At 43.4% G+C, this 17,381-nt stretch overlaps 1 protein-coding gene across 4 annotated transcripts in view; it reads left to right on the top strand.

Annotated features, from left to right (window-relative positions):
- Nucleotides 1-17,381, top strand: part of LOC128704640 (RING finger and SPRY domain-containing protein 1) — a 68,980-nt gene that overhangs the window by 14,935 nt on the left and 36,664 nt on the right. For 3 of the 4 annotated variants that reach the window (XM_070079603.1, XM_070079604.1, XM_070079602.1), the window contains exons 3-6: nucleotides 5,448-5,542; nucleotides 8,350-8,515; nucleotides 9,193-9,378; nucleotides 16,894-17,101. In XM_070079603.1, the coding sequence (XP_069935704.1) occupies nucleotides 5,448-5,542; nucleotides 8,350-8,515; nucleotides 9,193-9,378; nucleotides 16,894-17,101 (655 nt within the window). The remainder of the gene's footprint in view (nucleotides 1-5,447; nucleotides 5,543-8,349; nucleotides 8,516-9,192; nucleotides 9,379-16,893; nucleotides 17,102-17,381) is intronic. The other variant, XM_070079605.1, reaches the window with a different exon arrangement.

The following is a 17,381-nucleotide window of genomic DNA, read 5'->3' as shown; positions in this document are numbered from 1 at the left end:
TAGTCATGGAGGTGGGAAATACAATGCTTGCACTCTGAAGGATGAGTGAAGATGTTAGTTCTGGAGGTGGGAAGTACAGTACCTGTACTCTGAAGGATGAGCGAGGAAGTTACAGTTCTGGAGGTGGGAAGTACAGTACCTGTACTCAGAAGGATGAGTGAGGATGTTAGTCCTGGAGGTAGGATATACAGTGCCTGTACTTTGAAGGAGAGATGGGGATGTTACAGTCCTGGAGGTGGGCAGTACAGTGTTTGCAGTCTGAAGGGGAGGTGGGGATATTTGCAGTTTTGTGGTATTGGCTCCCCTCTGGCAAGACCCTGATGGAGTGAGTGATAGTAAAATTGTTTCTTAATATTTTTGGTCACCATGCCTCAGTGGGAAACAGCCAGTTTGTAATAGCATTGGTCTGCTAGTGTGAGAACTAGTTTACCATGGGTTCAAATCCTATCTATTTCAAGAAGAATTAAAAGAGAGAACACAATATAGATCAATTCCTGTAGCTTTAAGTAGGCACTAATGTGTACTGATGCCTGACCTGATTTCGGTACAGGCAGGCCCCGTCTGTACAGCTCTTAGGTTTCCAATTCCGCATGGTGAGTGAAAATTGCCAGCTGGTGGAAGTTTTTTTTCATTACTGAATGCATCTAAAACGCCTGATGACATGTTTACACCATCATTTATCAAGTGCTCAGTACAGCTAGGCATTAAAAAAAAGATAAGGAAAGTAAATACGCAGTACATACAATACAGCCTCTCCTCACATAAAGGAGTTCTGTTCCTAAGACCACGTTGGTAAACGAATTCGTCGCTAAGTGAGGAGCATACTATAATGGTAGTGGGTTTGTGTCATCCATGTTTGATATTGTTTTAATGTCATGTGTATGCCATTTATAACACTTCTGGTATCTTTTTAAATGTTTATACATCAGTGTAATGTATATTGTAATAAATAGAATTGAAGAAATCAGCTCTAATATACATTATTTAGTTTAGCATACTGGTCAGAGAGCCCGTCATAAGTCCAAGTCATCGGTAGACAGGTACATCACTATGTGAAGAGAAGCTGTATTTACCTTAATGTATGGCACTGGTTGTCCATCCCTTAAGCAACTGTTGTGCGAAAAGCGGTAAAAGCACCGAACATAATGAACAACGACTCGGTTGAAAAGCCAACAAAAATGTGGAATACCAAAATGAGATGCTGTATATGCGGGGCTGTGCTGTACTGTAGTATTCCATGCTCATTACATGGATACAAGTCTCCTGTGTCTATTCCTAACCTTAACTCCACCTGAAACAGGAGCTAATCCAGGAAATATAATGGCAGTGAAAGACATACAGTCTCTCCTAGCATCAAGGTCATGGCAGCCAGCCATGTATATTCTTCCATTCAGAATTCAAGAGACCATTAACCCTTAAACTGTCCAAACGTAGATCTACATTTGTGCGCGTAGAGGTCCAACCTTGATTTTCTCCATAAGAAAGCATGTAAAAAAAACATAGATCTACGTTTGGAGTGCTACGCAAGTGAACGTAGATCTATGTTTGGACAGTTTAAGGGTTAAGTGGATTACAGGTTAGAAGGGTCACCCCCATTGGCAGTGACTTGGTGGCTTGGTCATTTAGACCAAGAGGCACTACTACTAGTACTACTGTTGGTACTACTATTACTAGTACACGAGGGCCCCATTTGTATAGTGCTAAGGTTCGTGGCCCCATGTGATAAGCGAAAATCTTCAGTGGGTGGAAAAGAGCAATTTTTTCATCATTGAATGCATCTAAAATGTGTGATAACGTGTTCACAATGTCATATATAAAGTGGCCCGGTGGCCTGGTGGCTAAAGCTCCCGCTTCACACACGGAGGGTCCGGGTTCTATTCCCGGCGGGTGGGAACATTTCGACACGTTTCCTTACACCTGTTGTCCTGTTCACCTAGCAGCAAATAGGTACCTGGGTGTTAGTCGACTGGTGTGGGTTGCATCCTGGGGGACAAGATTAAGGACCCCAATGGAAATAAGTTACAGTCCTTGATGACGCACTGACTTTCTTGGGTTATCCTGGGTGGCTAACCCTCCGGGGTTAAAAATCCGAACAAAATCTTATCTTATCTCTTATCAATACAAATCTGCATAAAAAGTAAAAGTAAAATGTACTGTATGTACCTTAAAATACGGAGCTGTTCACCCTTCCCTTATGCAACTGTTGTACGAAAATGTCAATAACAGTAGAAAAATGGTAAAAATACTGAATATAATGAACAATGGTTGTTGGAAGCCAAGGAAAACATGGAACACCGAAATGAGGGTGGTGTATACGTGAGGCCGTCCTGTACTAGTACATGTACATGTATTACTAAGACTCGGATTTGTATACAGAGTACGTACAGTGTTAGCTCATAACTAAAAGGGGTTTTATTATTTTTATATTTGTTTAATTAGTTTACTTTTAGGTACAGTAGACTCTCGATTAACATGGTGATTACATTCCTGAAAACTCTGTGCCCGTGGTATGTTTTTTTTAAGATGAAACCATCTTAAACAGACCTTGCATTATCAGTAATAAAAATATCAGTGTAAAGAAGGGCGAGTGGGTGGGACGTTCATGTTCTGTTAGCCCCAGCAACAACAAACTCACACACGTCCTAAAACGAGCAATATACGAGCGTACCAGGTAAACTGGTGCACAAATACAGTGGACCCCTGCATAACGATCACCTCTGAATGCGACCAATTATGTAAGTGTATTTATGTAAGTGCGTTTGTACGTGTATGTTTGGAGGTCTGAAATGGACTAATCTACTTCACAATATTCCTTATGGGAACAAACTCAGTCAGTACTGGCACCTGAACATACCTCTGGAGTGAAAAAATATCGTAAACCGGGGGTCCACTGTATATATGAAGTAGGTACTGTACACTCATTACATCCAGGTTCTATTCATCTTTTAACTTTTATTATGCAACGGAAGATAAGCAGAGGGTATATGAACACTGGGAAGGTCCCTCTCATAAACAGGTACAGTTTGTCTCTGCAGTCTCAATCTGAGCACAGTAATAAAGGCAAAGGGAACAAAAAGTGTAAAAATTATAGGAGAATAAGTCTGTTGAGTATACCTGGTAGAGTGTATGGTAGCGTTATTACTGAAACAATTAAGAATAAGACTGAGAGCAGGTGAGCAGCTGAACAACGAGGCTTTATGAAGTGTAGGGGGTGTGTAGACCAAGTGTTTACAGTGAAACATATAGGTGAACAGTATTCATATAAGGATAGAGGTTTTTATGGCATTTACGGGTTTTGAAAATGCGTATAATAGGGTGGATAGGGGGCAATGTGGCAGATGTTGCAAATGTATGGAATAGGAGGTAGGTTACTGAAAGCAGTGAAGGGTTTTTACGAGGATAGTGAGGCTCAAGTTAGAGTATGTAGGAAAGAGGGAAATTATTTCCCAGTAAAAGTAGGCCTTAGACAAGGATGTGTGATGTCACCGTGGTTGTTCAATATATTTATAGATGGGGCTGTAAGAGAAGTGAATGCTCGGGTGTTGGCAAGAGGTGTGAGGTTAGAAGATAAAGAATCTAACACAAAGTGGGAGTTGTCACAGTTGCTCTTTGCTGATGACACTGTGCTTTTGGGAGATTCTGAAGAGAAGTTGCAGAGGTTGGTGGATGAGTTTGGTAGGGTGTGTAAAAGAAGAAAAAAGTGAATACGTATAGGAAATAGTAAGGTGATGAGGATAAAAAATTTAGGTATTCAAAGATTGGATATCAGATTGGAGGGAGAGAGTATGGAGGAGGTGAATGTATTCAAATGTTTGGGAGTGAATGTGTCAGCAGATGGGTCTGTGAAAGATGAGGTGAATCACAGAACTGATGAATGGAAAAAGGTGAGTGGTGCACTGAGGAGTCTGCGGAGACAGAGAACATTATCCATGAAAGCAGAGAGAGGAATGTTTGAGAGTATAGTTATACCAGTGCTCTTATATGGGTGTGAAGTATGGGTGGTGAATGTTGCAACAAGGAGAAGGCTGGAGGCAGTGGAGATGTCATGTCTGAAGGCAAGGTGTGGTGTGAATATAATGCAGAGAATCTGTAGTTTGGATATTAAGAGGAGGTGCAGTGTTACCAAAAGTATTATGCAGAGAGCTGAGGAGGGGTTGTTGAGGTGGTTTGGACATGTAGAGAGGATGGGACAAAATAGAAAGACTTAGTGTGTACAAATCTGTAGTGGAGGGAAGGCAGAGTAAGGGTTGACCTAGGAAAGGTTGGAGGGAGGGGGTAAAGGAGGTGTTGTGTGTGAGGGGCTTGGATTTCCAGCAAGCATGTGTGAGTGTTAGATAGGAGCGAATGGAGACAAATGGTTTTTAGGACTTGACGTGCTGTTGGAGTGTGAGCAAAGTAACATTTATGAAGGGATTCAGGGAAACCGGCAGGCCGGACTTGAGTCCTGGAGATGGGAAGTACAGTGCCTGCACTCTGAAGGAGGGGTGTTAATGTTGCAGTTTAAAAACTGTAGTGTAAAGCACCCTTCTGGCAAGACAGTGATGGAGTGAATGATGGTGAAAGTTTTTCTTTTTCGGGCCACCCTGCCTTGGTGGGCCACCCTGCCTGGGTGGGCCACCCTGCCTGGGTGGGCCACCCTGCCTGGGTGGGCCACCCTGCCTGGGTGGGCCACCCTGCCTGGGTGGACCACCCTGCCTGGGTGGACCACCCTGCCTGGGTGGACCACCCTGCCTGGGTGGACCACCCTGCCTGGGTGGACCACCCTGCCTGGGTGGACCACCCTGCCTGGGTGGACCACCCTGCCTGGGTGGACCACCCTGCCTGGGTGGACCACCCTGCCTGGGTGGACCACCCTGCCTGGGTGGAAAACGGCCGATGTGTTATTTATTGATATGAAAACACTGCATGTATTGACTGGTATGCAGAAATCGGCTAATTTAATCACATAGATCTCAGAGTTGTATAGGACACACATGTATGGACCAATGAAAGGTGGGATGGGGGAGGAAGCCGCACCTCCCCCACAAGGACAGTGGACTGACACACACACAGGCTGCCTATGAGCCCACTAGACTGAGGGGGAAAATCCCACAGTGCAGCTTGCAGTGCTCCCAACTTTTTTCCCAGAAGTGAAACTTTGTTACTTCTGCAGAATGTTAGTTGAAAATATACCGCAATTTTGCAGTAGTGTAACGGAGAAAATGTGGTAAAGGAACACGTGTTAATCTACGGTCTGCTGTATATAGAATTAGTTCTGTCTTTATACCTCTGCTTTCTGACCCCAGTTGTGATTTGACGGTTGTCCAGGACAGACCAAAGTGCCATAAGCTTAGAAGATCATTAATACTGCCAGTCCAATACTTCATTATACATTACCTAATTATATAGAAAATGTGCGCTGTGTAATGTAGTAAATATGATAATGAGTGATTAACACCTACTGCCAGGGTAGCGAGGATGGCATCAACAGTGCCGCACTCTCCAGTATTGCAGACAAGTACGTGTTGGACACTGTGGCCGTCATAAGAACTTTAGTTGACAAGTAAGTGCTCCACTTATGAGTCATAATATCCATATTGTTATTTCTGTGGTTGGTCTACAAAACCTGTTAACATAATGACTGTGAAAAATAGTGAATTTCCAGGTGCTTATGTGATTTTCAGTGTTTTTTTTTTTTTTTATATTGTGATATCACCTATTTACTGTGATGTTATTACATCTATTAACATGTGTAAAAAATATATATAAGGATGACCAAGCACAGCGGTACCTCAGTATACGACCTTAATTAATGCCAGAAGGCTGTTCAAGTGCCAATCTCTTCGAGTACTGAATGAATTTGTTCCCACAAAGACTAATGTAAAGTAGATTAATCCATTTCAGACCCCCAAAAGTACACTTAGAAAAATACACTTACATGATTGTTCGAGTTGGGAGCTGGACGTGTACCAAGGTACCACTGTATATGGAGGAAGGAAATATGGTTAAGCAAAAACGAAAGCCACTAACATGCCTGAGCATTTCGGGCAGATTAATCCTAATGCTTACTTAAAACTAGACTAAGAGAGAGACAGAGGGAGACAGGTGGGCGGGTGAGTTTTTATCAGCAATATTGCTAGGATAAAACAATGCATTGGACAGGGAGGAATAGAATCTGTTAGGAGTAGGGAAGAGCCAGAGATGAGTGTAGAGGAAATATGTGAGGCACTGGGTAGGCTGAAAGAAGGCAAAGCAGCTGGGATAAATGAAATTGAGCAGTAATGAACTTGATGTGAAGTAGGAGTCACCATAGTTGCTCTTTGCTGATAACACAGTGCTTTTGGGAGGTTCTAGAGAGAAGGTACAAAGTTTGGTCAAGATGATGGGAAGGGTGTGTACAAGAATGAGGTTGAAAATATAGTAAGAAGTGCACAGTGAAAGATTGAACAATGAATTGAAGGAAGGGACCTTGGATGAAGTGAAAATCTGAAGGAAGGGAGTCTGGAGGAGGAGGTGGAAAATAAATTGAAGGAAAAGTAGATGCAAGGTGTAGGAAACATTCCAGGAATGGTTGAAAAACGCATAAAGAAGATTTAGAAAGATGTACTTATTATGCATCAGGCATGTATGGGCTTGTTAGGTTGGATCGAGTGACAAGCGTAACTTTCTTGAGGGAGTTCCAGGGGAAGAGAAATAAAAACTTGCATCAAGAGAGTCCTTGCCCTTCCCTTCCTTGGGTCGAGCTTAAATGTCTCTCATTCCATCAGGTGCTATATGGCCCCTGGGGGTGTAGTGTTCAAACTACCTGGTATACTCGTTCTTAGTCAATAATTTTTACATTCTTGCCTCCCTTTTTCTTTCATGCATATTTAGTAGTTTCCCTGTATCCACAGAGAACACATTCCAAGACATACCATGGCTACCTGATACCATGGGTACTTGATACCATGGGTACTTGATACCATGGCTACTTGATACCATAGCTACTTGATACCATGGGTACCTGATACCATGGCTACCTGTTACCATGGCTACCTGATACCATGGCTACCTGATACCATGGCTACCTGATACCATGGCTACCTGATACCATGGCTACCTGATACTATGGCTACCCAATACCATGGCTACCTGATACCATGGCTACCTGATACCCTGGCTACCTGATACTATGGCTACCTGATACCCTGGCTACCTGATACCATGGCTACCTGATACCATGGCTACCTGATACCATGGCTACCTGATACTATGGCTACCCGATACCATGGCTACCTGATACCATGGCTACCTGATACCATGGCTACCTGATACCATGGGCACCTGATACCATGGCTACCCGATACCATGGCTACCCGATACCATGGCTACCCGATACCATGGCTACCCGATACCATGGCTACCCGATACCATGGCTACCCGATACCATGGCTACCCGATACCATGGCTACCTGATACCATGGCTACCTGATACCATGGCTACCTGATACTATGGCTACCTGATACCATGGCTACCTGATACTATGGCTACCTGATACCATGGCTACCTGATACCATGGCTACCTGATACCATGGCTACCTGATACCATGGCTACCTGATACCATGGCTACCTGATACTATGGCTACCTGATACCATGGCTACCTGATACCATATATAGTAGCAAACTCTATAAATATACAAGTTGTTTTTCATTTACATACCTGTGATAGTTTAATTGATAAATTATGCACAATAAATGGAGTATCATTTTTCACTGATGGGAAGCACTTTACAGCTTTGATAAACTACCGTCATCACTATTTTTCTGCTTTGGTGCCATTATAAAACAACGTTAAGGGCTATTTTCTGGCCTTGGTAAACTGGATAACTGAAATCACCGAACTGAATCTGTGGATATGGGGGTTCTACTGTATATTGAACAAATACATCAACCACTCCAAAACTATATCCTCCCTTGCTTTAACATCTGTCTTAACCACTCTAGAACTATATCCCCCACCTGCTTTAACATCTGTCCTAACCAGAACTATATCCCCACCTGCTTTAACATCTGTCCTAACCAGAACTATATCCCCACCTGCTTTAACATCTGTCCTAACCAGAACTATATCCCCACCTGCTTTAACATCTGTCCTAACCAGAACTATATCCCCACCTGCTTTTAACATCTGTCCTAACCAGAACTAGATCCCCACCTACTTTTAACATCTGTGCTAACCACTCCAGAACTATAGCTTTAACATCCATCCTAGCTATTTTACCCCTTTAATTCTACCCATTGTCACTGTTATAAATATTGAAGTTCTTTACCAAATTTCAGGCCAGCACAGATTAAACATAATGTTAAAAGCGTGTATCTCTTCAACAGCGATCAGGACCCTCCACCGTCAATGCTTAAGCTGCATTCTATAGCGGATAAAGAAGCTGGTTGGCTGGTGGTGGTGCGGTCTATGGTGCAAGTAATTCCCCTCAACGACCCCCTTGGACCAGCTGTCATCACGCTCCTGCTGGATGACTGTCCACTACCAAGCAAGGTGTGTCATAACTAATAATAATGCTAATTAGACATTATTGATAAATTGTTTTCTTAGATGTATTTATATTTTTTTCAACAAACTGGCCATCTCTCACCAAGGCAGGGTGACCCAAAAAAGAAACACTTTCACCATTATTTACACTATCACTGTCTTGCCAGAGGCATGCAGATACATGTACTGCAGTTGTATTTCATTTTAGACGAGTATCTCTATTACTATTGCATATATATACAGTGGTACCTCGAGTTTCGAACTGCTCCCAACTCGACCAATTATGTAAGTGTATTATTGTCAGTGCTTTTGTAAGTGTAATTTTTGGGGGTCTGAAACAGACTAATCTAATTTACAATATTGCTTATGGGAACAAATTCATTCAGTAACGGCACTTGAACAGCCTTCTGGAATGAAGAAAGATTGAAACTCGGGGTACCACTATATTGATCTCCATGGGAAAGTGGAACAAAATTCTTCTTCCGTAAGCTGTGTGTGTCATAAGAGGCGACTAAAATGCTTGGAGCAAGTGGCTAGTAACCCCTTCTCCTGTATGCATTACTAAATTTAAAAAGGAGAAACTTTCGCTTTATGGCTGATGTGTTGAAAGAAGAAAGATATATATTCATATACGGTAACTTTTTTTAAAGGTAAAATTGATCTTCGCATTTTTACCATTGTAGGAAACTGTAGTTCATCTGAGCAAGTTTTTGGAGTTGAGTAGAATGAGTGCAGGAGAGAGCTGGAAAGATCCTCGCCTCCATCGAAACATCTGCGTTGTGTTGGGATGCATTGCTGAGAAGCTTGCTGGACCAGCCTCCATAGCTCTGCTTACACACACTACCCTTGAGTACCTGGTGGCTCACCTGGTAAGTCACACAGCTCTCTTATAGGGTTATACTACCCAGTATGTACAGATGGGGCCCGTTTATACAGCAGGTTAGGTTTCAGGCTGCTGTTGGGCCCCACTTATATAGCAGATTAGGTTTCAGGCTACTGTAGGGCCATGCTTATACAGCAGGTTAGGTTTCAGGCTACTGTAGGGCCCTGCTTATACAGCAGGTTAGGTTCCAGGTTACCGTAGGGCCCTGCTTATACAGGAGGTAAAGTTCTGGGCTACTATAGGGCCCAGCTTATACAGCAGGCTAAGTTCTGGGCTACTGTAGGACCCCACTTATACAGCAGATTAGGTTCCAGGCTACTGTAGGGCCCTGCTTATACAGGAGGTAAAGTTCTGGGCTACTATAGGGCCCCGCTTATACAGCAGGCTAAGTTCTGTGCTACTGTAGGACCCCACTTATACAGCAGATTAGGTTCCAGGCTACTGTAGGGCCCCACTTATACAGCAGGTTAGGTTCCAGGCTACTGTAGGGTCCTGATTATATAGCAGGTTAGGTTCTGAGCTACTGTAGGGGCCCCACTTACACAGCAGGTTAGGTTTCAGGCTACTGTAGGACCCCACTTATACAGCAGGTTAGGTTTCAGGCTATTGTAGGACCCCACTTATACAGCAGGTTAGGTTTCAGGCTACTGTAGGACCCCACTTATACAGCAAGTTAGGTTTCAGGCTACTGTAGGGCCCCACTTATAGAGCAGGTTAGGTTTCAGGCTACTGTAGGACCCCACTTATACAGCAGGTTAGGTTCCAGGCTACTGTAGGACCCCACTTATACAGCAAGTTAGGTTTCAGGCTACTGTAGGGCCCCACTTATACAGCAGGTTAGCTTCCAGGCTACTGTAGGACCCCACTTATACAGCAGGTTAGGTTTCAGGCTACTGTAGGGCCCCACTTATACAGCAGGTTAGGTTTCAGGCTACTGTAGGGCCCCACTTATACAGCAGGTTAGGTTCCAGGCTACTGTAGGACCCCACTTATACAGCAGGTTAGGTTTCGGGCTACTGTAAGGCCCCACTTATACAGCAGGTTAGGTTCCAGGCTACTGTAGGACCCCACTTATACAGCAGGTTAGGTTCCAGGCTACTGTAGGACCCCACTTATACAGCAGGTTAGGTTTCAGGCTACTGTAGGGCCCCACTTATACAGCAGGTTAGGTTCCAGGCTACTGTAGGACCCCACTTATACAGCAGGTTAGGTTCCAGGCTACTGTAGGACCCCACTTATACAGCAGGTTAGGTTTCAGGCTACTGTAGGGCCCCACTTATACAGCAGGTTATTTTCCAGGCTACTGTAGGACCCCACTTATACAGCAGGTTAGGTTTCAGGCTACTGTAGGACCCCACTTATACAGCAGGTTAGGTTTCAGGCTACTGTAGGGCCCCACTTATACAGCAGGTTAGGTTTCAGGCTACTGTAGGACCCCACTTATACAGCAGGTTAGGTTTCAGGCTACTGTAGGACCCCACTTATACAGCAGGTTAGGTTCCAGGCTACTGTAGGGCCCCACTTATACAACAGGTTAGGTTTCAGGCTACTGTAGGACCCCACTTATACAGCAGGTTAGGTTTCAGGCTACTGTAGGACCCCACTTATACAGCAGGTTAGGTTTCAGGCTACTGTAGGGGCCCACTTATACAGCAGGTTAGGTTTCAGGCTACTGTAGGGGCCCACTTATACAGCAGGTTAGGTTTCAGGCTACTGTAGGACCCCACTTATACAGCAGGTTAGGTTTCAGGCTACTGTAGGACCCCACTTATACAGCAGGTTAGGTTTCAGGCTACTGTAGGGCCCCACTTATACAGCAGGTTAGGTTTCAGGCTACTGTAGGACCCCACTTATACAGCATGTTAGGTTTCAGGCTACTGTAGGACCCCACTTATACAGCAGGTTAGGTTTCAGGCTACTGTAGGGGCCCACTTATACAGCAGGTTAGGTTTCAGGCTACTGTAGGGGCCCACTTATACAGCAGGTTAGGTTTCAGGCTACTGTAGTGGCCCACTTATACAGCAGGTTAGGTTTCAGGCTACTGTAGGGGCCCACTTATACAGCAGGTTAGGTTTCAGGCTACTGTAGGGGCCCACTTATACAGCAGGTTAGGTTCCAGGCTACTGTAGGGCCCCACTTATACAGCAGGTTAGGTTCCAGGCTACTGTAGGACCCCACTTATACAGCAGGTTAGGTTCCAGGCTACTGTAGGACCCCACTTATACAGCAGGTTAGGTTCCAGGCTACTGTAGGGCCCCACTTATACAGCAGGTTAGGTTCCAGGCTACTGTAGGACCCCACTTATACAGCAGGTTAGGTTCCAGGCTACTGTAGGACCCCACTTATACAGCAGGTTAGGTTCCAGGCTACTGTAGGGCCCCACTTATACAGCAGGTTAGGTTCCAGGCTACTGTAGGACCCCACTTATACAGCAGGTTAGGTTTCAGGCTACTGTAGGGCCCCACTTATACAGCAGGTTAGGTTTCAGGCTACTGTAGGGCCCCACTTATATAGCAGGTTAGGTTCCAGGCTACTGTAGGGCCCCACTTATACAGCAGGTTAGGTTTCAGGCTACTGTAGGGCCCCACTTATACAGCAGGTTAGGTTTCAGGCTACTGTAGGGCCCCACTTATACAGCAGGTTAGGGTCTGTGCTATTGTTGTAAAGTGAAAATCTCTGTAAAGTAAAACAGGCTTTTTTATTTCCCAATACAAATAAAAGCCTGATAACATATTTACACTATCATATATTAAGTGAGAAATAGAGCTAGGACTAAAAAATACATGTACAGTACACACATTACTTTTTATTTTTATTTTATTATCACACTGGCCGATTCCCACCAAGGCAGGGTGGCCCGAAAAAGAAAAACTTTCACCATCATTCACTCCATCACTGTCTTGCCAGAAGGGTGCTTTACACTACAGTTTTTAAACTGCAACATTAACACCCCTCCTTCAGAGTGCAGGCACTGTACTTCCCATCTCCAGGACTCAAGTCCGGCCTGCCGGTTTCCCTGAATCCCTTCATAAATGTTACTTTGCTCACACTCCAACAGCACGTCAAGTATTAAAAACCATTTGTCTCCATTCACTCCTATCAAACACGCTCACGCATGCCTGCTGGAAGTCCAAGCCCCTCGCACACAAAACCTCCTTTACCCCCTCCCTCCAACCCTTCCTAGGCCGACCCCTACCCCGCCTTCCTTCCACTACAGACTGATACACTCTTGAAGTTATTCTGTTTCGCTCCATTCTCTCTACATGTCCGAACCACCTCAACAACCCTTCCTCAGCCCTCTGGACAACAGTTTTGGTAATCCCGCACCTCCTCCTAACTTCCAAACTACGAATTCTCTGCATTATATTCACACCACACATTGCCCTAAGACATGACATCTCCACTGCCTCCAGCCTTCTCCTCGCTGCAACATTCATCACCCATGCTTCACACCCATATAAGAGCGTTGGTAAAACTATACTCTCATACATTCCCCTCTTTGCCTCCAAGGACAAAGTTCTCTGTCTCCACAGACTCCTAAGTGCACCACTCACTCTTTTTCCCTCATCAATTCTATGATTCACCTCATCTTTCATAGACCCATCCGCTGACACGTCCACTCCCAAATATCTGAATACGTTCACCTCCTCCATACTCTCTCCCTCCAATCTGATATTCAATCTTTCATCACCTAATCTTTTTGTTATCCTCATAACCTTACTCTTTCCTGTATTCACCTTTAATTTTCTTCTTTTGCACACCCTACCAAATTCATCCACCAATCTCTGCAGCTTCTCTTCAGAATCTCCCAAGAGCACAGTGTCATCAGCAAAGAGCAGCTGTGACAACTCCCACCCTGTGTGTGATTCTTTATCTTTTAACTCCACGCCTCTTGCCAAGACCCTCGCATTTACTTCTCTTACAACCCCATCTATAAATATATTAAACAACCACGGTGACATCACACATCCTTGTCTAAGGCCTACTTTTACTGGGAAAAAATTTCCCTCTTTTCTACATACTCTAACTTGAGCCTCACTATCCTCGTAAAAACTCTTCACTGCTTTCAGTAACCTACCTCCTACACCATACACTTGCAACATCTGCCACATTGCCCCCCTATCCACCCTGTCATACGCCTTTTCCAAATCCATAAATGCCACAAAGACCTCTTTAGCCTTATCTAAATACTGTTCACTTATATGTTTCACTGTAAACACCTGGTCCACACACCCCCTACCTTTCCTAAAGCCTCCTTGTTCATCTGCTATCCTATTCTCCGTCTTACTCTTAATTCTTTCAATTATAACTCTACCATACACTTTACCAGGTACACTCAACAGACTTATCCCCCTATAATTTTTGCACTCTCTTTTATCCCCTTTGCCTTTATACAAAGGAACTATGCATGCTCTCTGCCAATCCCTAGGTACCTTACCCTCTTCCATACATTTATTAAATAATTGCACCAACCACTCCAAAACTATATCCCCACCTGCTTTTAACATTTCTATCTTTATCCCATCAATCCCGGCTGCCTTACCCCCTTTCATTTTACCTACTGCCTCACGAACTTCCCCCACACTCACAACTGGCTCTTCCTCACTCCTACAAGATGTTATTCCTCCTTGCCCTATACACGAAATCACAGCTTCCCTATCTTCATCAACATTTAACAATTCCTCAAAATATTCCCTCCATCTTCCCAATACCTCTAACTCTCCATTTAATAACTCTCCTCTCCTATTTTTAACTGACAAATCCATTTGTTCTCTAGGCTTCCTTAACTTGTTAATCTCACTCCAAAACTTTTTCTTATTTTCAACAAAATTTGTTGATAACAGCTCACCCACTCTCTCATTTGCTCTCTTTTTACATTGCTTCACCACTCTCTTAACCTCTCTCTTTTTCTCCATATACTCTTCCCTCCTTGCATCACTTCTACTTTGTAAAAACTTCTCATATGCTAACTTTTTCTCCCTTACTACTCTCTTTACATCATCATTCCACCAATCGCTCCTCTTCCCTCCTGCACCCACTTTCCTGTAACCACAAACTTCTGCTGAACACTCTAACACTACATTTTTAAACCTACCCCATTCCTCTTCGACCCCATTGTCTATGCTCTCATTAGCCCATCTATCCTCCAATAGCTGTTTATATCTTACCCTAACTGCCTCCTCTTTTAGTTTATAAACCTTCACCTCTCTCTTCCCTGATGCTTCTATTCTCCTTGTATCCCATCTACCTTTTACTCTCAGTGTAGCTACAACTAGAAAGTGATCTGATATATCTGTGGCCCCTCGATAAACATGTACATCCTGAAGTCTACTCAACAGTCTTTTATCTACTAATACATAATCCAACAAACTACTGTCATTTCGCCCTACATCATATCGTGTATACTTATTTATCCTCTTTTTCTTAAAATATGTATTACCTATAACTAAACCCCTTTCTATACAAAGTTCAATCAAAGGGCTCCCATTATCATTTACACCTGGCACCCCAAACTTACCTACCACACCCTCTCTAAAAGTTTCTCCTACTTTAGCATTCAGGTCCCCTACCACAATTACTCTCTCACTTGGTTCAAAGGCTCCTATACATTCACTTAACATTACTTATCTTAAAATATTTTCGTCATTAGTTTATACTGAGCGGTGAACATGTTTATTGTAGGAAGTCTAAATAAATGAAGAATGGCTTTAATTGAACGCTGCTGTATTAGCGAAGCACCGTAAAGCAAAGTGCTGTAAAGCGAGGACCTCCTATTTTGTAAGTTCAACTTTTTTACAGGCTCCCTATACAGTGGACCCCCGGTTAACGATATTTTTTCAATCCAGAAGTATGTTCAGGTGCCAGTACTGACCGAATTTGTTCCCATAAGGAATATTGTGAAGTAGATTAGTCCATTTCAGACCCCCAAACATACACGTACAAACGCACTTACATAAATACACTTACATAATTGGTCGCATTCGGAGGTGATCGTTATGCGGGGGTCCACTGTATATAAGTTCTAATTTTATGCATATTCCCAGTTCTTCCAGTAATTTCATAAGTGTATTATAACTTTTGGGTAACATTCACATATTATCCATTTTTGTATCGTGAATACATCCAAAAAAAAAATAGACTTACTCATGTTTACCTGGAGTTTACCTGGAGAGAGTTCCGGGGGTCAATGCCCCCGCAGCCCAGTCTGTGACCAGGCCTCCTGGTGGATCAGAGCCTGATCAACCAGGCTGTTAGAGCTGGCTGCACGTAAACCAACGTACGAACCACAGCCTGGCTGGTCAGGCACCGACTTTAGGCGCTTGTCCAGTGCCAGCTTGAAGACTGCCAGGGGTCTATTGGTAATCCCCATTATGTATGCTGGGAGGCAGATGAACAGTCTCGGGTCGGGCCCCTGACACTAACACGCACCCTAATGACTATAAACATAAAATTCCTAATGTAGTTATTGCCTGATACATCTTAGGACTAAATAGTCCTAAGTTTACCTAATAAATCATAAGTTAGTCTTAAATTTGCCTAAAATACTCTCCCAGTATAGGAGCTTTTGCTAAAACAGTGTATCATGCCGAGACAAAATTGTAACATGATTCACGAAATCGTAATGACATGATTGCAGACAAACCATACCATGGGTGAGGTTTGAACCCACGTTCAGAGTCTGAAAACTCCAGACTGTTGTGACAGTCTGGAGTTTTGAGACTCTGATTGCGGGTTCAAACCCCACCTGTGGTATGGTTTTTTTACTAATTGTATTATTGTTATATGTTTTGTCCTGCCTTATTATTATAAATCTAATTAATCACTTCCATTACCTAACTTTTATATCAGTATGCAGTAATGTATATTAAGATATACTGCTCCATAACCTGTCAATATAGAGTAAGTATTAGGATTAGTCTGCCCAAAATGCCTAGACGTGCTAGAGGCCTTCTTTGTTATTAATATTTTATAATTTGTAAACCACACATTGTAAGCTTTGCAGGGAAATAAAAATTTTGATTTTTCAATCATTGTTATTATTTTTTTTTTTTTTCAACAAGTCGGCCGTTTCCCACCGAGGCAGGGTGACCCACCGAGGCAGGGTGACCCACCGAGGCAGGGTGACCCACCGAGGCAGGGTGACCCACCGAGGCAGGGTGACCCACCGAGGCAGGGTGACCCACCGAGGCAGGGTGACCCACCGAGGCAGGGTGACCCACCGAGGCAGGGTGGCCCACCGAGGCAGGGTGGCCCACCGAGGCAGGGTGGCCCAAAAAAGAAAGAAAATCCCCAAAAAAGAAAATACTTTCATCATTCAACACTTTCACCACACTCACACATTATCACTGTTTTTGCAGAGGTGCTCAGAATACAACAGTTTAGAAGCATACACATTGTTATTATGCTTTTCCTAAATGTCAGACTTACCTGTCACTTTGCTGCATTATTTTCTCTTTTGCAGCAGCATAAATTTTGATTAATACAGTTTTTTTGTCCACAGAATGAAAATAATCACCCTTGTGTCATCCTCTTTGCATTGATAGCCCTCGAAAAATTTGCCCAAACTAGCGAGAACAAGACAAGTATTGGCAAGTGTCTTAGTCAAGGTCTTAACAACCCACTTAGGACTCTAGAATCATGGATGAATCACACGGATTTTGTGCACCGTCAAGTTGGTTTCTGCGCACAGTGGTGTCTTGATAATTTGTGTAAGTTTTACATCGTAAAAAGTATATATAGTCGTAATATGATTGTTTTTTACGGTTGAAGATATTGACTGTCAAGCGGGAGTACATGTAACACTTGAGGACTGATCAACCAGTATCCCAGACAGAAGTATGATGTGTAATGCATAAGGATTGATACTAAAGTATTCCAGACAGGAGTATGGTGTGTAATGTGTGAGGATTGATACTAAAGTATCCCAGACAGGAGTATGATGTGTTAAGCTTCAGATATGTGTTTGTAAGATTGTTGACACAGTGCCTT

The sequence above is a fragment of the Cherax quadricarinatus genome, chromosome 100 (genome assembly GCF_038502225.1).
Source record: "Cherax quadricarinatus isolate ZL_2023a chromosome 100, ASM3850222v1, whole genome shotgun sequence".
NCBI classification, from domain to species: domain Eukaryota; kingdom Metazoa; phylum Arthropoda; class Malacostraca; order Decapoda; family Parastacidae; genus Cherax; species Cherax quadricarinatus.
The sequence above is the reverse complement of the archived record's forward strand: the minus strand, read 5'-3'. Positions and strand labels throughout refer to the sequence as shown.